The sequence below is a fragment of the Lytechinus variegatus genome, chromosome 11 (genome assembly GCF_018143015.1).
Source record: "Lytechinus variegatus isolate NC3 chromosome 11, Lvar_3.0, whole genome shotgun sequence".
NCBI lineage: Eukaryota > Metazoa > Echinodermata > Echinoidea > Temnopleuroida > Toxopneustidae > Lytechinus > Lytechinus variegatus.
This window is the reverse complement of record NC_054750.1, coordinates 2,421,226-2,444,132: the sequence shown is the minus strand read 5'-3', so window position 1 is coordinate 2,444,132 and position 22,907 is coordinate 2,421,226. Positions and strand designations below refer to the sequence as shown.

At 36.9% G+C, this 22,907-nt stretch overlaps 1 protein-coding gene across 1 annotated transcript in view; it reads left to right on the top strand.

The window, feature by feature from the left end:
- LOC121423947 (zinc finger SWIM domain-containing protein 5-like) overlaps nucleotides 1-22,592 on the top strand; it is a 51,177-nt gene extending 28,585 nt beyond the window's left edge. Inside the window, exons 5-12 of the mRNA XM_041619495.1 lie at nucleotides 11-193; nucleotides 9,319-9,456; nucleotides 10,107-10,313; nucleotides 13,111-13,422; nucleotides 13,821-13,953; nucleotides 14,509-14,666; nucleotides 15,141-15,930; nucleotides 16,499-22,592. Coding sequence (XP_041475429.1) covers nucleotides 11-193; nucleotides 9,319-9,456; nucleotides 10,107-10,313; nucleotides 13,111-13,422; nucleotides 13,821-13,953; nucleotides 14,509-14,666; nucleotides 15,141-15,930; nucleotides 16,499-16,820 — 2,243 coding nt within the window. The 3' untranslated portion in view covers nucleotides 16,821-22,592. The remainder of the gene's footprint in view (nucleotides 1-10; nucleotides 194-9,318; nucleotides 9,457-10,106; nucleotides 10,314-13,110; nucleotides 13,423-13,820; nucleotides 13,954-14,508; nucleotides 14,667-15,140; nucleotides 15,931-16,498) is intronic.
- The last annotated feature ends 315 nt before the right edge of the window (nucleotides 22,593-22,907 follow it).

Genomic DNA, 22,907 nt, shown 5'->3' with positions numbered 1-22,907 from the left:
TTTCCCTCAGGACCGTCGGCGAATGGCGACAGACCGAGGACGATCTTCACGAGGGCGATAGAGGCGTGCGACCTTCAGTGGTGTGATAACCACTTACAAAATGTCTTGAACAAAGACTACTTCATGTGTGTGCACCATATCAAAGATATGGATTATGGACTATTCAACCAATCAGCCTTCCCACTTTGGTCAGGTTAGTACGGAGCTTTCGTCAGCTTTCAAATAATAATGTCTCTGTTTTCCTCATCTTGCAGCCATGGATATGACGTTATTTTCTAATTCTGGTGTCTTGTTTTTGTGTTTTGTCTCGCATCACAGTGGTTCTCTAGATCTGTCTGCTGTGCATCCTTGCTTTCTGTTCTCTCCTGCGTTTCTCTTTTCTGCATCTGGAGGTTGTTTTCACTTTTTCTTCAGGGTTTTTTACTTCAATTTTTCTTGTTGTCTTCTGTTGACTTTGTTTTGTCACTCTTTTATGTCCCTCTCACTTTCTTATCTATTCACCATCAACTTGAAATCGTTCATTTTGATTCCTCTCTCTCTGCCCATTTTCCAATGAAGTATAGTATTTTTTCACCCCCCCCCCATTACTCTCCTCTCTCTCCAATCAAACCTTTTGTATGGCTTCCTCTAGTCTGCAGGCACAGACACTGATTGGAACTTAGATCAACAAGTGGGTCTTCACAAAACACTAGCGCATATAATACTTGCTGAGATCAATGTCAGAGCGAGAGTGCCTCCAGTACAGAAGTCATTGTAGGCTGGGCATTCAGACCATTTAGCTGGAGTGAAGGGTTAGCGCAGCAGATTAAACTACCCCTTTCCTGTCTTATACATCCTCTAATCAATTTCTTCTTCCAAATTTCTTCCTCCAAATTGATCGCCTTTTCTCCCGCTAGTAATTCCGGCATTGACCCTTCTGTTTACTTTTTTTCTGACCTTTTTCTGTTGTTTTCTTTCTCTATCTGACTGATACTTAACTTTTTAACTGTCATTAGCTCTATCTTTCATTTTGTTCTCTGTAATCTTCATCTGACCTCTCTTCCTTTCTCTTACTCTCTTTTCATCTATCTCCCCTTCTATGTTTCTGTCCCTCATTTGCATCTTTGGGAAACAAAATGTAATCTGGCACCATCCTTCGTAGTGTTGCTGCAACCTCCGACGATGCATCTCGCCGGCATCTTGATATTATTGCAAATATCACAAATGTACAAAACTTTTCCGAAAAGAACTCGGTAAAATTTCTCAACAATACAGCGCTACAATACGTAAACACAAAAGACGAAAACTATTTGCGCGATCGATCGAGTTTGCAGAGCTGCCAGATTCCCTTGATGACGTATAATCACGTGACTAGTGAGCTCGAGAGTTTTCGATCTTTTTCTGGAGGCGGGGCTTATGAGCATGAGAAACTATTAAATTAATTTCTAAAACCAGCAATATTTTATTAATCCTAGATAAATAAATCAAATTAATAATGTTAAAATTCTTAGAAAAACAATTGAAAACTAATAAGAGCAAAATGTAGTTGCATGACTCAGAACCTTTAAATCAGAATTCTCTTGAATTCATCCAATCCACCACTATCACCATCATTCTAGCTATTTTATCATTCCTTTCTCAAAATATGTTTTAGGCTTCATTTTCCATCACCTCTATCTCAAATTATCTCCCATAATAGTAGTTTGTACCATGTCTGCTTCTAGTTATACTTATTTTAAAACTTAATGACGCTCTCATATTTCAAATATTCCTGTGTACTTGTTTTCTAACCTCGTGCATGTTGATTTGTTTTTCTCACATTTTTTTGTTTTTTGGTTTGTCTCATTTCACACACCTCCATCAGCCATTCCCCTCATTCCGCTCACACACCCACGGTGTACCTCCCATTAAGCCGGGACCGGTATCCAATAATAGAAGGGGGTAAGCTATTACCCTAGTCCCTCTGCATAATTCTAGCCCTAGGAGGGTATTACGTTTAATGAGTAGGGTGGATGCACTTTCTAAGGTGTGGATTGGAATACTCAATAGGATTGAAGCTTAGTTCAGAAGAACCGTGTGTACTGCTGTGTGATGTATGTTCACCATTAGCAATATGTGCTGTGGATACAGGAATTTTGTACAAGAGAGGGATTGGGAGGAAAATGATCAAAGCTCTTTAAGTTTTTCTTCTACAATGTTGAAGTATTAAAAGAGGATAGTTGCTCCCCCCACCATCTATCTTATGCAGCTTCTGCACACCAGTAGAAAACAGTCTGCCATAAACTATGTTCTTGTGTCTTGCAGGGATAGAGTGAGGCCACTTTTGAAAACATTCTTCCATAGACGGTGTGCACTTGGCCCGATGCCAAGGCCAAGTCCAGCCGAATGTGGTCTTGAGGTCGGCCTCGACCATATCCCAACAGTGCAGTTACGTTACGAAATTAAGATTACAAAATTCTATAAGATGCATCGTATCAGGATCCACTTGTCCACTTTTATAAGTTCCACACTGAAAGAAGTTTGCAGCCAAGGGAATGCCTTTATTTTTCCATCAACAAAATGGCAATCCCCTGGATAACTAGCCGCCAAGCTCAGTGAATTGCACAGCGAAACTTATATGAATTGAAAGTAGACACACATTTGGAGCGAAATTCAGTGTTGTCAATTTGAACTCATGATTGCAAGTATTCAATTATTTTTATTCCAATCATATATGTCATTCTGCTGCTGCCTTATGCATGCAATGCTCATTTGTTATTAGCATATAAGTCAGTTGATTCCTCTCCCAATATCTTAAGACTAACCATGAAGCATGTTACTATTAAAGATTCATTACATTTTTTATCAGAATGAGGCTTTGTGCAATCAGTAGGAAAAAGCAAAGTTCAATGATCATAAGAATCTGGAAATCATAGTTAGGGCCCAGGGGGATGAAAATATTGGTATTTTCTTTCTTTCTTTGATAATCATAGTAATAATAATAGTGATAGTACTTGTTTATATAGCAGCTAGTTCTTGAATTTATCAGAGATCTTGAAGAGCTCTGCAATATTGCAGCATAATCACCCTTGCTTTAGCAGAGCAGCTGTTACTTTTTCCATGTGTTTCAAGGAACAATTCCTGCCAGGTGCGTGTACCCATTTGCATAACCTGGGTTGAGTGCAGCACAATGTTGGTAAATTTTTTGCTGAAGGAAAACGGGCCATTGCTGGGATTTGAACCAGGGGTGTGAGAGTTCAGATTTTTATCTGATTTGAGATTTTTTGTTTTGATTTTCAGCTGAATTTCAGCTTTATATTTGGCTTTCCTCTACAAAAAGTATAGGAGCTCTTTCTATTTCAGACTTTTTCAATACTCTTCAGCTTTTTTCAAATCTTTTTATTTGTGACCACTCACATCCCTGATTTGAACCCAGGACCCTCTGTTTCAGAGTCCGGAGGCTAATCCACTTGGCCACAATGCTCCACAATCAATCGTTCTTTCAATCTTTCCCTCCATCCCTATCTCCCATTTGATCTACATTCTCTCTTTCCTTCTCTGCCAGTTATAAGTGCATTAAGGGTGTGCTGTCGGCCAGGCCTAGCTTGTCTGCTTGCTTACTGGCTGGCTGAGAGCCTGTCTGTCGATGCTCGCCTCTCCCTCCAGAGTGAGTGATGCTTGTTGCCGTGAGCGATGCATCCAAGCACTCTACCACACAACCACCAGGGCATGCCTAGTTCTCATTCACAGACCTTCATAGCATAGTAGAAAATCACATGTATTTAAATATTTTTCCCTTCCATAAACTACTTAAATCCTTGGTTATTGAGATATATATTGAATCCAATAAATAGGTGTGCCCTGCTATATACATGTAAAAGACATTTCACAATATACTGGAATTATCCATAATAGACCAAGTGCATCAAAACTGTTTACCTATATAATTATGCGAATTGTCTACTGAAGATAAAGCAGTTGTGGAGGTTTTTGCACAGAAGGTTTGATTTGAACTTTGTTTCCATTGCAAGCTTTTGAAATTATCCCAAGTAGATGTGTACAAGTTTAACTGTTGGTATCACAGAACATAGATAAATTAATACAAGTGAGACTGGGTAGAAGACTAGCTGTGAGGTTCCTGCAGCCAATAAAAATGCTGAGATAATGGTCCACATGATATTCATTCAACTTGAAAGCTAATTCATTAGCAATCCGCATGGAGAGATGGACAGAGATTAAGAGGACACGAGAAAGGGATAAAATGATGGAAAGATGGAGACAGAGAGATAAAGGGGAAAGAAACAGAGACGGAGACAGAGTTTAGAGGATTTAAATGAGATGTTTAAGAATGATATGCTTTGAAGATGAGGGTATCACATTTTAGTTGCATGAATATTCATAATCGGATCTCAAAATAGATGTTAAATAGAGATAATGAGAGCTGAATAAAATAAAGGGGGAAGAAATAAAGTGCTTAAGGGAAAAGGGATTATAATGAATAGGTTGGGGTATTTACACAGCATATTAAAAGAAAGGGGTGCTTAATAAAAGGGGGGGGGGGAGAAATGAATAAAGGATGAGAAGGGAACGGGTTGATTGAGAATAAGAAAGACATTGATAAACATAGAGAAACTGCTATGGCAAAGAGAGACAAAATGAGAAGGGGAGATATATGAGCGTGAGGAAGAAAGCATCATCAAGCGTTTTTGATGTGAAATGAACGGAGCTCCGCTAATTTTTTGTTTTGTGTCCGTGGACATTGTTGGGCAGGGAGCGAATGATTGGAAACCAACTGTAGCGTGAACCCCAATGCTGATGGGCATTATGCCCGCATTTTTCAAAGTAATTACGGCTCATTGCCACGCTTTAAAGTGTTCTATTATAGATCACACATTGTATTGTAATTCAGAATAGTCTTTACATGGCATTATTTATTCACTATAATGGAATATCATTATATTATCATGAAATAGAGCCATTCCTTTTGAGGAGGAGGATGTTCATGGGCGTAACAATTTTATTTTGTTTGAAAATGTTGCTATAGAATGTTCAATGATTGTACCGAATTTGTCAAACATTTCATTTTCTCCCTTTATTCTACCTATCTCTCTGCTTTTAAGTCATTTTACTACATCGAGGACAATTATGATTTAATGTCATACTGTAATTATAAAGGTTAACTGATTCAAAATTTTATAGGAATGATGGAAAAATAAGTCTGGATTTATTTGTATGATAAAACGAAAGTGCAAAGTAGCAATACTTTAGATTTTCTTTTCATTACAAAATGTTTCCAGTTCTTCAATTTTAACACAAATAATCAAAATCACAACAGATTGATGCCTCTGATTCATGCGTAGCATTGTGAAATCAAATTATTCGAAACTAGGTATAAATATTTGTGCAGTAAATTGTGCCTACCCTGCCTAACGCCGAGCCCCAAATACGTTATATGTTGGATAATCAGGAGATGGCGATATTATCATAGAGTGGCCATGAATCGATTACTGCAGGTTACTTGCATACCGACAGTTGATGAGAACATGCCTAGACTACAATCCAGCTACCAGTCTCATCTTTTCCTTGTGGATGGGAGCATTTTCCTCAACCATACAATTTATTCTTTTGAGGCATTTGAGCTTGGAGCACTCACTTCTTATAACATAACTACGTTTCCGTGACATGTGATTCACGGTGTGTGCTTGAAAGCATGACAGTTTCAATACTACCAAAGAATTATGGTTGAAATGGCAAATATTGAATGTACTGTCATCTCTACTTACATTGGTAGTATTCCTTCAGTATAAAAACAGTCTCAAAAGCATATAGTTTGAACTATTTCATCTTTCGATTATTTGAGAAGCGATATGATTAAATCTAATTTAAAAAGAAATCGGATTCATTTCTTTGATGATACTATATAGAGAAGCCTATGTTATGGAAATGAATCCTTACTGCTAATTTCAATTTAGTACCTCATTTAGAGACAGTGATTTTCGGTTTAAAAAAAATGGCCTTTTCCATTTCTGAAAATCTGTAATTCCGTTTCAACTTTATCTAAAAATGGAAATTCCATCTTCTCACTGAACATATACACAACAAAAACCTGAATTCCATTTTGCAAAGGTGAATTCCATTAATTTTTACATGAAAATTGTAAGAACCAAACAGAATTTCTATTTTATTTACCTGCAAATGGAAAATTTTTGTCCGTGCTCATCTAATATATTATATATGATTTCTTTTCCAATATGGATTTAATATCTAATTGTATGTGTAGGAGTAGATGATTGATATGAGTAAAATAGAAGTAAGCCTACTTGAATTAATTTCTTGAGTTTTAGAAGCTAATTTGCATCCTGTTTGTGTGCATGTTTACATCATAGCAGTGCCACAGTAGGGAGTTGTACGTTTTCTTGCAGTAAAATAAGATCAAACTCTGCCTCTCGGAAGAGTCCAAACCCCCTTTCCTTTGCTTTCTCTGAAGTGAGAAAGGGTCCCACTGGTGTATTCTTTTTTATTACTTCTTCCTGACCCTATTCACACAACCAGAGTCATGGTATATAGCTTTAAAACACTTCTGTATGTTCGCTGTAACTTAGAAGAAGATTATGTATGATAGGAATGAGGAGGCGGTTTGTTTTGTGTTGCTATGTCAGTCCACTGATTGAACTCTAAAGATGGCGAAGTTGGCTCTGTTGTTATAGGGTCTGCCTGTCAACCTAAAGATGGTGGTTTGGAGTCCGCCCCAGGCGGATGACTGAAGCCTGCATTGTGTGTAAACGTCTCACCCCTGTTCCATAGATGCAGGCTATGTAACAGTGGAAAACATCCCGTTCCTTGGATAGGATGCTAAATTGAGGTCCTGTGCAGAGGAGGGTTGCCACCTTTGCACGTTACGAACCCGTTGCACCGATCGTATTAGAGTGGGGGGAAACCCCGGTGTAGCGGTCCAGCTGCACTTCGCCAATCTGTTATATCGGAGGAGAGACCTGCGGGTGGGTCACTGATTCAGTTCGCTTTTCACCTCCCAGGCATGGGTGATGCCAAAAAATAATAATTAGAAATACGTTCCATCTTGCGTAAACATACCAAGATGGGTCTTCGAGCATCATTTTGAAAAACAGCCTTAAAAAATCTTGCCCAATGCATTCATCATTGGCCAATCACTGCATACTATAAATGGTTAAACTCTGTCACATTGCTTTTGTGCATTTGTGATGCTTTATTTCTTTTGGCAAAAAAAAATGATTTTTAAGATGATATTTTCATAGCTGCTGCAAATATTAGTTAAAATAGCTTCTGATTAAGTAGTGAATATGAACAGGGTCGGTACATAAAGGTCAAATCTGTAATCTCCTTTTCTCCCCAGTTCGCACATTAATTCCAAATCTCGGAAAAGAGAACCGAGTGGTGGAAAGGCAATTTAATTTGGATTTGGAAATCAGAATAAATGCAGATGGAGCGGTGAGAGACTGGATTGCCACATACACTCACAATATTTGTGGAAAAACCATCAACTTCCACAGAAATTGCCTGGGTCAAATATTTGAATGGTTTTCTGGAAAATTGAGGAGGGGAATGATGGGAAGAGAGAAGTGTGTTGTAGATCTGAGAGTGAATTTGTGACTTGAAGTTTGACGGAAAAAGAAGCCGGAAATTGTTTTCTGATTTGTCTGATTATGAGTGGGAGAGAGAGAGAGTGGGGGGGGGGGGGGGGGTGAGAGAGGGAGAGAAAGACATGTTGAGTTGAAAAACCTTAATGAGCTGTTGTTGCCAGAAAATAGTGTTTACAGGTTGTTGTTTCTTATAAGTTGTGAGTGGTGATTATTTCCATGGAAGTAGCAAAATGGAAAATAAAGATTCTTCAAAATGTATTTTCATTTCATGTGCCAAACGATGATAGATAGGCATTTCAAATTGAGCATTCTAAATTTCGTTACCATGGTTGTTGGTTTTTATATTCAAAAGCTTGAATTGAAATAGTACTATAACAAGAATGAGTGAGATGAACAGAAATGGTAGAATTGATAATGAGTAATATAATTTCCGTATACAGATGTTTCCAAGGGCAAGATAAATGAAAGAACAGATATGGAAGAAATATAGGCTTACTAGTAACATGCCACACAAGAGTAAAATGATGTACATGTAGTAAAGTTTAAAATAGGAAGAACAATATCCTTTTTTTTTTATCAGAAGTGAATTATCAAGTTTAGGATTTATTGAGAAATAGTAAGCAATCTGAGAATAATATTAATGTACAATATGATGTTCTAAAATATAAGCTATTTCTATTAAAATAGAATTCGTTTAGGATTAGTTCAGTTTAGAATAAGAGGTGCAAATACATTTGGAACATTCCACAACATTCTCATATCTGTTAAAATAGGTTTGTCATTCCTCGCTCAGTATGCCACTCTTTGAATAATGAACCTATCCCAGCTCTGCAGTCGTCAATATACGACCTCCGTTCTTTTCTGTCGGTGCGTTACTTTTTGACCTCAATGGCCTTAGTGACACCGTTAGCAATCTGTGTGGCGTGTGCAGCCTTTGTCGCCTTACACAATGCCATAGTTTGATTGATGGCTGGGCCCAAGTTCTCTTATTTACTCGCTTTTCAAGGTTTCGTTCCTCTCTCAGTTCGGTCGAGTGCAGCGGCATGGAGCCGAGTTAGAAGATCTAGCATTGCGTGTTATTTCACCTGTGTCATGGATACATGTTGGGAATATGGGATTTATGTGAAGAATGAGAGGCGTGGAAAAGGATCTTTTTGCCCCCTTTTTATCGATGAAACCCTCCCTTTTGATATGCCTTTATGTGCTTTGCCACCCAGTTTCAAGAAGTTTTTTTATTGGAATGATTCTTTAATTTTGTTCTTGAATATTAATAGGTCATTGTTGCTATGTACCACTTTTCATTGAGAGATCTGAGGGGGCAAAGTTTTCCTCAAAAAACTCATTTTGTGTGAAAAATATTCTCACCTGTGAAATGTGATTATGTAAACTTATGAAAATTTAATGACTCCTGACTCAAATTCTATGAATCCATTTTTTCTATGGCTTTTGTCTTTGAATTTTAATTTTATGTGTCCCGTGAAATTTCATGACTTCTGACTCTCAAATTCCATAAATCCTTTTCTTTTATCAGGCTTTTGTCTTTTAAATGTTAATTCAGACTACTGAGGGTTTTAGTAGTGGATATTTTCATATATATATAATTTTTCAAGATGCAAGCATACAGTATATAACTGTCCAGTATTCTTGCTCTTTGCTTTGATTTATTGAAAATACGCGTACATGTCTTACCGGGGTTAAACTTTGTTTTTTCTCTTTTTTTCTTTCCTTTGTATTCTTTCAGAACATTTACCAACAGCTTGTGCCAGAGTAGATGCTCTACGTTCCCATGGTTACCCGAAAGAAGCATTACGTCTCGCCGTCTCCATTGTTAGATACCTCAAGAAAGTACAGCAGGACCACCTCAAACAAGCTAAACACAGTAAGTATATATTTTATTTTTTTAAATAGTAAGTAGATATATCTGACCTGCCACCCTGTCCTGTGATACCAGAGTAATTGTAAAACAAACTCTTTGTGTTTCTCATTGCTTGTTGAACTTTGCAACCTCAAAATTTGACAGTATGAAGAAGAAAAATTGCTCTTTCAGCTATGCTAATTTTGTAGTTTTTACCTTTTGAAGACAAAGTAGGTGTTTTAGCTATTTACCGAGAATCTTCCCTCTTTACTTATCCTTGGTTTTGGGGGATGGCTGGTAATATATTACCGCATACTGTATCTCACCCAGAAATTTGTCAAAGGTCAAATCATCTTTTGATGGGTGTTCATCTACTTTTATTCCGGTTTTTGAAATATACCTGTTATTGCATTATTGGGTTGTTTTATCAATTATGCAGACTCTACTATCATTATGTTTCGAGTTTTATGATTCAAGTACTGTTCCTCACACTTTACCACCCTTGACCTAGTTTTATGGAACTTGGTATCGATAACAAATGTAAGACTTTCCCCAACTTATTTGCTCACAGCCAATCAAAAGACAGCATTTCAGTAGCTTGCAATGCTATCATTGATTGCATTTTTTTGGGAAACAAGGCCCTTGATCATCTCTTCCCTTTCCCTACCCGTCAGGTGCTCGCAAATCAAAACGGAAATGCTCTCAGACGAACATGACGGCCAGCGAGGTGTTCTACAACAGCAGTAGCAGTAGCAACATCGTGCGGGATGCAAGCGAGGCGTGGATCGGTCATCCGTTGGATCCCATCGGATGTTTATTGGACACCCTTCTTGAGGCATCCAGTGCTAACCCAGATGCTATGGACGGTGGTGATGGTGGTGGTAAGTATTTTGTTACCCCCCCCCCATTGAAGACCTGGGGGTGTTTCACAAGTATTTAAGTGTGACATTGAATTGCCCCAGTTGCATGCCATATATAACACATCAATGCTTTGGTCAAATCTTATGTGCACGCATTATATATCATGTGCAAGTCTACACCAATCTTGACTTCAAGTCACATCTAAATCTTTGTGAAACACCCCCTCCCCCCTCTTTGTGGGCATTTCATAAAGCTATTAATAAAGTTATGCACAACTTTATGATCAACTGGAACATTTTGTACATGTAGGTGCTAAATCAGTTACCAATTAGGCATTAGGTATATATATTAGGGACACCAATCGCGTGTTAAGTCATTTGTAAGTTACGAACAGCTTTATCAAATACCCCCAAGGTCTTCAGTATGATGCAAGTCCACCTCTTGGCCTAATTGACTTAATATGAGAAATTGCTGCTTATTCACATGTCCATCTTGTGTGTCAGTCATATACCGAAATTGAAGTACCACAAATGAATGAAAAACTGACCAGAATTCCTCTTTGGACAAGCACATTTTGTTTTCTTGACCTACTTGAAATGAACTGTCATGGACTTAGGTCATTCAAATATACAGATACTCAATGTCTTGCCTGGTATAGCAGCCTTTCATCTCAAATGCATGGGCATTGTGCACAAACCATTTTATGAAAGCTATTCTACAGTATTATTTGCACTCACCAAATTCTTCTCTGAACACTGCAATTATTTTTTTTTTGCTGAAGATACCCTGAAAGACAATCCCATCCTCAACTGAAGTGCATTTGTATGGACAGAATGGAGACCAAAAAAAAAACTCATTCAATGCTTTATTGCATACATTGTAATTGTGCTTGGTAGTACAATTTGTAAACATGATGTAGTTCTTTCATTTGCAAGAATATCATCATCATCCTCTGTCTCCTGTTTATTGCATCATTTATAGAGTGATCACCATCTTTGTGTACACTACAAAATTTGTTTTTGGACTTCCTTCCAATGCTGGTGTTAGTGTTAGTTAACACCTGATGTTAAAGATTGCATGCTGAAATAACTTTAGTCAGTTTCTGTTTTTATAAAGAGATAAATTCATTTTTTTCACTTCATATTGGCAACATTTACATGTAATACAGTGAAATTACAACTTGTAGTATTCAACCAAATAATCATTAAACTATGTAGTTTACTCAAAGCTATATTAATGAATAAATCATTATAGAAGTAAACACAGGGACAATTTCAGCACCTCTAGAACAATGCCTTGTTCATTCAGCCATTTTTGGCATACAATAGCAGCAGTTTCCCCCTTCAAGATAACAGGGGTTTCTGGAGTGTGATTTGAGTTTGTAGTTCCAGAGATCTTTTCTTAATTTCCATGTAGGAAGCATTGTAAGGAAGGCCACATGCCAGATATGTACTCGTTACTCAAACGGAGAACGCTAGAAGGAAATCGACATGGGCACAGATTGCTCATAAAGTGGTACCCCCATACTCCATAGAACAGTCCTGTAGGGGTTGTGAGGGAAAGACGTCAGAAGAACCTTACTCTCTTCAGAGTTTTGACTTTCACTAATGGGGATTTTTAGTTAGAATGATGTAATTTCTAAATCTAATTCTCAGCGGTAATGCAGAGCGATGATCTTGATCATCGATCAGTTTTCTTCAGGGAAAGGATTGTGTGAAATCTTGTAAAGTCAGGCTTGCATTTCCATCAGTTTATTTTCTCATGGAGATTTGTGTTGTAAGGCTCACAAGCTTCCATTCTAGTTTTTCAATAGACCTTTTTTGTTCATATACATGTACATGTATTTGATAAAGATATGTTTGATGTTTGATTTATTCATATGAAATTTATTTTTCAAATGGATTTAAAAGGGAAGTTCACCCTGATAAAAAGCTTATAGTGTAAATAACAGAAAGAAATAATACAAAATATCGATGACCGTTTGAGGAAACCAATCAAAAATTCAAATATTTGTTAGATGTTTTTGGATTTGAAATGTGCGAGCAATTTTCCATGTATTGTGAAAGTGAAAAAAACAAACAATGAAATTTCATTGTTTCTTGACACATACTTCCATCTCAAGATCATCATTATGTGTACATGTATGAATCCTCGTCATCCGTTACCTCGGACATAACCTAGATTATGATTGAAATCTTTTAGTTTCTTAACATTTTCATAGTTCTTCTTTTTCATGTATGACTGAAATTGCTGATGCACATGTGACGATCATTAATTATTACAAGTCTATGAATCCCCTACATATCCTGCCTCAGACCTGACCTGAATCATGATTGAATTCTTTTTGTCGATTACATTTTACAAGTTCTTCTTTTCCTGAGATGATTGATTTGAAAAGTAATGGTGTACATGTTAGTGAAGCCATACTGCATATAAAGCCTTCAAGATACATGCACAGTGTGTGTGTATGTAATTCATGTCTACCGGAGTGCAATGGAAAGCCAGTTCGCAAATAACAATCCCCAAACTGATCTTTCTAATCAATGTAGACATACTCCTTGGAAAGGGAATCATTAAGCTCTAGCAAGGCAGCAAGAAAATTTAATGTTCCCATGGTAATTGGACTTTGATAGGCCAGACTGCCTAGATAAGCTTTGAATTATAAAAATTTGCTATGGCTAACCCATGAGGGTTTTTGGACTGTGTATTGCACACTACCAATCTACACTATTATTGTTATCATTATGAATAACTGGTACTTGGTATAAAGTTAATGATTTAAATACAGCTCCTCTTTTCTCTAATCCTTTGGTCTAGGCTTGTCAAGCGGTCCCTCAACCAGTGGGTCATCGTCCACCCAGTCGTCTTCATCCTCGGCAAGTCATGCGAATAACAAATACAGGCACGTCAGAGTGACTGGGTCCAACGATCCCTTGGAGTCCTATCTCACGCTCGCGTACGAGGTAGCGGTCATCGGGCTCGGTCAGCAGAGGGTCATGCCCATGGGGCTCTACGCCCAGGACAAGGCTTGCAGGGCAGAGGAGGAACTTATCACAAGGCATAGTGAGATTCTGATGGACCATGATCTGGTCCAGGTCTTACAACAGCAGGCTAATACCCTGATGGAAGGTGAGGGGTAGTAAGGGGTGAAGGTACCAGTGGAAAGGGGGGGGGGGTAAACCAGGACCAATGGACATTTCGTGGGGTAAAGGCACCTGTGAAAAGGCGGGGGTGAACCAGGATCAATTGGCATTCAGAGGGGCAAAGATACATGTAGCAGTAATAGGGGATAAACCAAGATCAATGGACATTTAGAGGGGTAAAGGTACCGGTGGAAAGGGGGTATACCAAGATCAATGGGCATGTTAAAAGGGTAAAGATACCAGTGGAAAAGTGGTATACCAAGATCAATGGATAGCTTATAATATCAATAGCCAGTGAAAATCACTGGCTATTTAGTTGCATGAAATGCTCACTTGGTAGGGATTTTTTAAAACAAACCAATATGATTTCTTATTTTTATTCAGGTACTGCCAGTGGTCTTGGTAGCACAGTACGACCTGAGAGCTTTCCAATGCACACATTTGGTCGATATCTCTTCCAGACGCTCCTCCCATACAACGCAGACCTGGCCTATAAGGTTGGACTACGCGCCATGAGGTAAAATAATCATTAGCTTTCGGGATATAACTTTTTTTTAATAAAAGCAAAAGATTGAAATTACTTTCTTGTGCTTCATCCAGTTTTGATGACATTTTCAGGGTGATGTCTGTTTGATTTTTCATATTCAGTTTGACTTGCCGTTGGATTTGTCTTTTCACGTCAATTCAGTAATAATCACATAAGTAAATATATGTTCATGAAATTTGAGGATCAAATACCATACAAAGCCAAAATTTTATATGATACGAGTTATAGTAGTTAAGAATTTATATAGGGCTTAATATAATGGCAAATGTAGATAAATGCCCTCTCAAAGGGCGCAAGTGCTGCATTGGGATTCAAACCCGGACCTTTTGGTTCCAAATCAGGAGACTTATCCACTGAGCCACACACCTTATTTCCCCAGGGGTTCAATATTAAAACTTGTTTATTTGGTATAATATATTATCATTATTATTGGCAAAGACAAAAGATTCATTATCGAATTCTTTGGATTTGGTAAATATATCTCCCTGTTGTAAATAGTAAGTAAATTTCAACCTCTTCAAACAGATTGCCTATCCTGGAGGAAGGGACATCGGGAAGCGGTGGATTAACTGCTAGTAGTATGAACGCTGTCCTGATGGGTCGATATCCTCGATGGTTTGTTCTGGGTCATATCGAGTCTCAACAGTGTGAACTGGCTAGCTGCATGATCACCGCCGCTAAAGGTAAGATGTTCCTCATTGTCTACAATTTAGATGGGACACGCAAGTAACTTGGAAGGTTCTCGGTGGTTACTATGAACACTTGCATGAAAATGTAATAGACTGACATGACAGAGATCAGTTGTCAAGCACAAGTTCAATAGTGAGTGCTGTTGCCTCTTTTTTTAGACAGCTCTATTTTAGGTTTACTTTACCACTTTAATCAGGGTGCCGAGAGAGAAGATAAAATGAGTGGTAATTTTGAATATTGGATGTGTTTTATTTTGTGGAAAGAGTTATACTTATTCCATGTTGTGTTGACAAAGATGGCATGAGCAACAACAGTGAAGGTTCTTTCTATTCAATTCGATTCAATTCAATTTGATTTTATTCCATACTATATAAAAAAATATATCAACAGGTATCCTTTTGCATGGATTGTAGTCTGTAATACATAGAATAATATAATGTAAATGAATTCATTTCTTGATTTGTCAGATGATCCTCGTCGTCTGCGGAATGTTCTTGAGGCCGCCCAACGTCACATCCACAGCGCATCGCAGCTCTTCAAGCTCGCACAGGATGCCTTCAAGGTGGCCACGCCCGTCGACGGCCCCACCCACTGCACCCTCCTCAAGGCGACCTTTGACCTCGGCCTGCACATCATGCGCATGACGCTGGCCAACATGAACTGGAGGCGGCGGGACATGGTGCATTGGATGGTCCGTTGCGCCACCGAGATCGGAATCGATGCCCTCATCACCGTGATGCAGTCGTGGTACACGCTATTCTCGCCTACGGAAGCGACGACAATGGTCGCGACCACAGTCATGTCACCTACCACCGCCATTAGATTGAACTTAGACATAAGAGCACAGGAGGAACTTGCAAGGTGTGCTCGGAGTGTAGCTTTACAATGTGCCGCGAAGGATCCACCTTCTTGTGCACTATGTGCTTTAACTCTATGTGAAAAAGACACTGTAGCCTTCAAGGCCGCCTATCAAATAGTCGTGGACGCAGCGGCAGGAGCCATGAACTCGCAGCAGCTCTTCACGATAGCACGGTACATGGAGCATCGTGGGTATGCCACGCTGGCCTACGACCTGGCCGTCTTGGCCATGAGGAATCTATCTCTGGGGTACAACCAGGACACGCATCCAGCAATAAACGACGTGTACTGGGCGTGTGCACTCAGTCACTCGTTGGGCAAAGAGCAGCTGAGTAATATGATCCCTCTAGTGGTCAAGAGTGTCCAGTGTGCCTCTGTCCTTGCTGATGTTCTGCATAGGTCAGTAACATTCTTTTACAATAATTTTTTCTTGTGTGTGTATCATTGATATCAGTAGCTGGATAGAGCTAGAATACGCTCTTTTGAGGCCATTAAAAGTACTCAATAAGGTCAAAAGGTCATGCGCACAAAGTTTCACACTTTTTTTCTACTTTGTGTGCATGTTTTTTGTTACTCGTTGGTATAATACTGGCCCATATTATACTGTTAAATGTGTACTTGGAGTACTCTTGCTTTGCTCGAAGGTCGAAGGTCATGCGTGTGGCAACATACAACAAGCTCCATCCAGCTTTTGGATATCAATGGTGTGTATTTACTCTTATTGAAAACTAAAAACAAACAAGATGTAACAACAATCAACTTACAAATATTTTTAATGAGTTGCTTGAAAATGAATGTATCATGACATAGATAGGAACTTGTAAAATTTCAATTAACATTAGAACAAGGTGCTATTGAAAGGGTTTAGATTAGGCCTTCAAATCAAAAGACCATGAATAAAGATAATTCTTAAAACAAGCCAATCAACTGTTCTCTAATGAAGTGTATTTTATCTTTTTGTGTTTAGATGTACTTTAACAGCCCCTGGTGTTGGTTGTCCGCCTGATGCCAAACGTCGCTGCATCAAACTCTTGCCATACGACAAAGATCCCATGCGTCAACTCCTCGATGCGGCCATCGCAGCTTACATCAACACCGCCCATTCCCGCCTCACGCACATCTCCCCGCGCCACTACGGCGACTTCATCGAGTTCCTCGGGAAGGCCAGGGAGACGTTTTACCTCGCGCCCGATGGCCACATGCGCTTCACAAAACTCATAGATGACCTTAAGATCATGTACCGGGGGAAAAAGAAACTCATGCATCTTGTCCGGGAGAGATTCGGATGACGCTGGGCCATAGAGGGCACCCTTGCAACCCCAAACCATGGCATGACGTCGGGAGGAGGCGTCGAAGTGTTTGTGCCGGTTGTGGGTATCCTATGGGTGTGACATTTACTGCAGGGGCAATATGCAAATTTTCTCTTTTTGTTGTTGTTTTATTTTGTCAAATTCCTAGATATGGAAAAGAATATAACCGATTCTAGCCACACCGTTTTAGTATTGTGTATTATTGATTTGATTCATGTCTCGTGTGTCCATGTTGTGTAACATGTTGTTGTGCCATGAAATTCATTCTTAAAAAGAAGTGTTCCACAGTTAACGCAGGTTACAATTTGTAACAATCCATATTGACTTACATGTTGAACAGCAGTATTCTGATTGTCATCCACTTAAGATTTTGTCTAAGTTTTTGTCAAATTTTAAAGAAGTTTCTCTTTAACTTTAATTCTGAAATTTGAAGTTCAACGAAATAATCTGAGAGAATTAAAGAAAAGCAAGTTTTAAAATTCAGAAAATTAACCATGATATATACGGAGATTGTTTAAAGGCTTATTAAAGCTTAAAATATCTTTCTCAGTCAGAAAGTCATCTTTTACTCCATTATGTCTCTAAAGGAGTTGAATTAAATTTCCTTTCCCATTTTTCAGTGTTAAGTAAGATTATTTCTTTGGTCTTCAAAACCCTTGAGTGAATAAAATCATTAGATATAAATTTCTACTTCCAAGTGTTTTCTATTACAAGACCAGACTTTTTGTCTAAGTATGTTTTCATATGTTGTTCAAATTAAACAGTAACCCTGCGTGTATTTCACGATCTCTTCTTACATTACCTGTTTAATATGTAAATGTAAGTAAGAATTGCATGGAATTAATATATGTAAATGAAAAATAGATCAAATTCATTGCCTTTAATGTAATATATGATATTAATCTATAATACCAGTTTAAAATCATTGTAATATGTTCTACATAGCCGTTCACCATGGAAAAACATTATGTTGGAACATTTCACTTCTTGATGTTGCCAATATTACTCATAATTCATTGTTCATCTCTAGTAACATTGCCAAAGGAGTTTGTTGTAAAGACAATTCTTCATCTAGTTGTAGGGTTTTAATTGCCAAAAGATGCGAAATTCAGATTTCTCCCTACATTAGCAATTCAACTTCTCCCAGTGTAATGTACTAGCTGTCTTAATGAAGTGTTGTAATTTAAACATTTCATTAAGACAGCTAGAACATGTGGGTGAAAAATTACTCATGACTAAAGTAGTAAAAGAGAAAAGTCTCCTTTCCTAATTTCATTGATGAAATTTCCTCTTATTCTGATTGCGGACCTTTCTGCTATTCATCAATTAACAACTCTATAAATATACCGGTAGGAATGTAAAAGTATCATTATTGAAGTACTGTGACATAATATCTACAATATATTATCTTTATCAATGGCTACAGCATGCATTTGTAATTCTATAATTACTGACCAATGTAATGAGAATATTAAATTTCTATTCTACGAGACTTTGTGGGTCTTTCAGAAAGCTGTCGGCAAGTTAAGAATGACTTAACACAACTGGTAATCATTTCTTGTGAGCAAGTCAACACCAGTGAAAATTTTGGTTTCATTATTCACCACAAGAAAGGATCACGGTCATGCATAAAGTCATTTGCAATTATAAAAAACAGCTTTAGGAAACACTAACTTTGTCTAAAAAATGAAAATGGAATTTTATTTAATATTTGATATAATGATGGACTATTGAATTGATGATTTTGATATTTTGGGTGACCCATATTCTAGGTATATTTATCCTTTATTCAATTGATTGACTTAAGTTACACGAGATGACCTTTTTTTTGTTTTGAAGAAGACTACCTCATTCACCTCATATTATAACATGTACATCAGAAATCTTATTATTCATTAAGTAATGGTTATTGCCAATATATTTAAAAATGAAAAAAATCATTTTAGGCTTAATGCAGGGAAATTTTGTTGACGCGTTATTATCGATAGTTGCGGATTGATTGAAGTTTAAAGGAATCTACTACTTCGGGAGAAATAAAGATGAGAATGAAATAATTTCCTTCCATTTATGCATGTATCAGTACCGAAAAAGGAATTACCTACACGTTTTATAGAGTACAACCGTTTGTAGTGGCTTCCCAAAGAAAGACATGGATTTTAATTCTCAGTCTCTCCCCCTGAATGGCTAAGAAGTCCATAATTTTAACAATTAAAGGCATGACTAAAGCCATTCTCCCCATAAATCAAGTCCTCGCTCTCGGGAGGCGAACACCAAACATCGTACTTCGAATTTCATTTCTTTCGCGTTATTTTTCTTCATGCTGCAGAAAAAACAAAATAATCATAGCTGCGTTCGTAAGATCATTTCAAGTATGAAAACCATAAGAAGTTGTAAAAAGTTGTTTCAGTCATTATGTATTTATTTATTGTATCATCACAGAGAAGAAGACCTAGTCTTTACATGAGCTCAGTTCTTTGTGGTTTGTTGTTGTCATGGTAACATAATCACAAATTATATTTCTCTTTTACGCACATTTCAAAGTGAAGCTGTAAAGTGTTCCTCTTATATCTATATATATAAATATATATATAGTTTCTGAAATTGTGGCATTACCTAAAATTGTGCATAATGTATATGTTGTAAAGCTGCTTCTTTTTTTTAGTTTTTTTTTTCAAGAAAGAAGTGTGATAGTCTATCAAAAGTGGTTTATATTCTAAAAAAATTTTAGTTTCCTTTTTCTTTGCTATTTTGTGAAAGGGAAATGTGCGGCTTATGAAATAGCGTGCCTCGGTTCCCTTCCATTTGGTTTACAAAAAGAAGTCTGAGTTCTCTTCAATAGCAGTGATAATCCACCCGAATTGTTCTCATTCAAATGAAAACTTCATGTTAACTCATCGCTAATTTCATTTGCTAATTTTAGAAGGATATTTTACACCTAGTCATGTGTTACTATCGTTTTCTAAAAAAGGACAAAAGTAAGATAAACTAAATGTCATCAAATCAACAAACTGCATGCTGGCAGTTTGTCAAATCTTTTAAGGAATAACATCAAAATTGAGTTAGAAATCTACTTTCACTCTAATAGTGAGAAAGATTTAATAGCTCCTCTGGTCAATTAATGTTCATGTAGATGTCAATAATAACAAAATGATATGAGAACTCAGATTCGTATTATGAACATTTGGAAGGGTCGAGTCACCATCAATAGTTTGCATACTGTTGCTTGATTCACTACGTTGTTTATTTATGTTCAAATGTTATGATAGAGATTTGAGTCAAGATTTTTTTTCTCTTTTTTTTTTGCCACCACAATTGGATAAGAAGTGGAAGTGCCAATATATTTTGACAAAGATTTTTTTTCTAAGGAATTGGAGATGAACGACAGGTGCTATTTTATGTCAAAAAAAACTTTTTGAGGGAATTAAGTGCAAGGAAATGTTTTTGTGTACAGAGACAACTAAAATACATTATATTGATGTTTCAAGGTTTTGTTAGATATCTAGTGTATAAAACATGTACAGCTGATATCAGCTGGATATGATCATAGACAATATTTCTAAGTTAGTAGAGTCTAAATATGTTCATGTTTTCACTTTTTCTTCTTATTCTTTTCTTCACATGACCAAATTGTTTGCCGCAAGATATATATTATTTGTGTGATTGATTCTATAGTGTTTAGATGAGGTGTTTACAGATATATTGAAAGATATGGGTTGAGCCCATTAAGAAAGGGTGTTTTTTCTAAAGCAAAATGCAGGGATATCCTGTTATTTCTCTTTGATTTTTTTTGTGAAATATTTTGTTTCAGAGAAAGGCAATGCCAACGATTCGTTTACAAAAACAATTTCCTTTATTTACTGCTTTCATAGAGTACTACTGTTTTCAAATAGCGGGTCATTTTATGGGAAAGTTTCTCTCGTATGTTTGCCAAATAAACATTCACACTACGTGGTATAGAGTTCCCAAATCAGGATTCTGTTACATAAATCATGCAATCGAGATTTACAATCGATTGTACTTGTCCCCTTTAAGAAGCTATCGCCAATTGCATTTTTTTTTTTTACTAATAATCACAAGCAGTTATAAATCACACGTCCAAATGCTTGTTTATCCCGTGTCATCTCAATTCACAATCTGTTGCTACTCGTGACCATGTGTGTGCTGTGGATAAGAAGTGACGGTTACGTCTGAATGGATGTGTGATCAATTACTGACCAGTTTTAACTGGGCTGAGGAGCTTAGATCATGCATATTGCCTCACAATTCAGAATGCATTATAATTCATTATATACCACAAATTGACAATCTGGATTGTACGCTGTGACACATCATACAGCGTTCTAATGAGCTCATACCGTCCGACTAATATCACAAGGTCTGAATGATATGCAACTGATTCTGATATCACCCATGAGTGGTGGTAATTTTCAGTGTTTGTTTCCTATAGACTCAAATTACAAAAGATCATGCAATTTATGATTTTGCAGTTTTTTCCTAATTTTTTCCATAAATGTGCATTCATGCAGATTGCTTCAAATAAAAAAAACAATACCAGCATTCTCTGTTAGAATCTCCACCAAGCAAACTACAAAGATCATCTAGTACCAGCATTGTGGAAAAAAAACTCATGAATTTGCTGAGTAACATTTATAAGCCAGAAAATATCTGCACGCTAAAATGTTAGCTTATAGAGTGAATTCTTTTGTGGAGCAGTTTCTAAAGTATAATATCTATTTCTGCAAGTCATGCGTTGTATGAATCTTTGTTAAAAAAAATGATTTGACAAATATTAATACAAAGAGTGATTTTGAAAGCAACGTGATTTTGTTTTTTATACAAAAACCTATATAGGTAATAGTGAAAATGAGAAAAGCTATCATTTTGAATTAAGTTCAGCGTCACATTGAAAAAATGCTTGCTTGACACCCCCCCCCTTGATCTTATGACTGGATGTAACATTAATTTGGCATACAAACTTATAATTTTTGAAAAATTATTTGAATTTCAAATTTGTCTGTACTTGCGAGGATTATATTCTTATGTATGTAAGATATTACTTGAGATTAGCCAAATCCCTTTGTGTATATTTTGTACCATTGATTCATCATTTCAATGCAAAATATTTTTTTGTCATCTTTTTGAGCTTTTCAACAAGAGTTTGGAAAGATCTCTCAGAGGATATTCTGAGAAATTTTAAAACTGAAGAGATTGGAAACTTAATTGGAAGATTTTGTTGTGATTATGGTTTGAATCTCCAAAATAGGGTTTCCTGTTTCTCTCTCTATCTCTGTGTACTGTTTGCACTCCTGAATGTTGCGAATGTTTCTGTCGTTTTTTGTAGTATTGTGATGAAAAAAATATGATCATGAAAAATTATTAAGCTCAGGGCATGCCTCAAATTTCCAATTGTAGATTATTTGTTGGAAGGATGGAGAAAAGAAAAACATTCTTTGTGAATTTAATGGTTTTCTTGTGATAATTTATTATGCGTCTGGTGTAGAAAGAATCCACTGTATGTGTAGTTAGGAGATATGTAGTCTTGTCTGCTAGTATCAGATATGAACTATAGTAGATAGATGTTATTAGTCAAAAAAATCTTACTCATTATGATGATGATGTTGATGATGAAAAAAGAAAATGATTAAAAATGTCATAAAAAATAGAAAACAAGTGGATTGATGCAGTTGATAAATTTTCCAGTTTTATAATAAATTATTTGAACCAAGTATGAGGAAAGGACTGTATTGATCAGAAAAAATATATACTTTTGTCTCGTCTTATTATTTCAAATTGTTTTAAAAAATATTTTCTCTTTCTCTTCTCCCTTTTCCATTCCTCTATCACATCTGATAGTGTACAACACTTCTCAGGGATTATGCCTTGCCTGAGGACTTATATTGGAAGAATTTTTCCTATTTTGGTAATAAATCCCCCACCCTGTATTTCTTCTCTCATAATCCTCCCGTTCTCCTTTCAATAATGCCACATTTTGCGATATATGTGAATCTGGCAATATATGGAATGGATTTATTCAAAATCTTGACACACTTCATTACTTGAAATTGT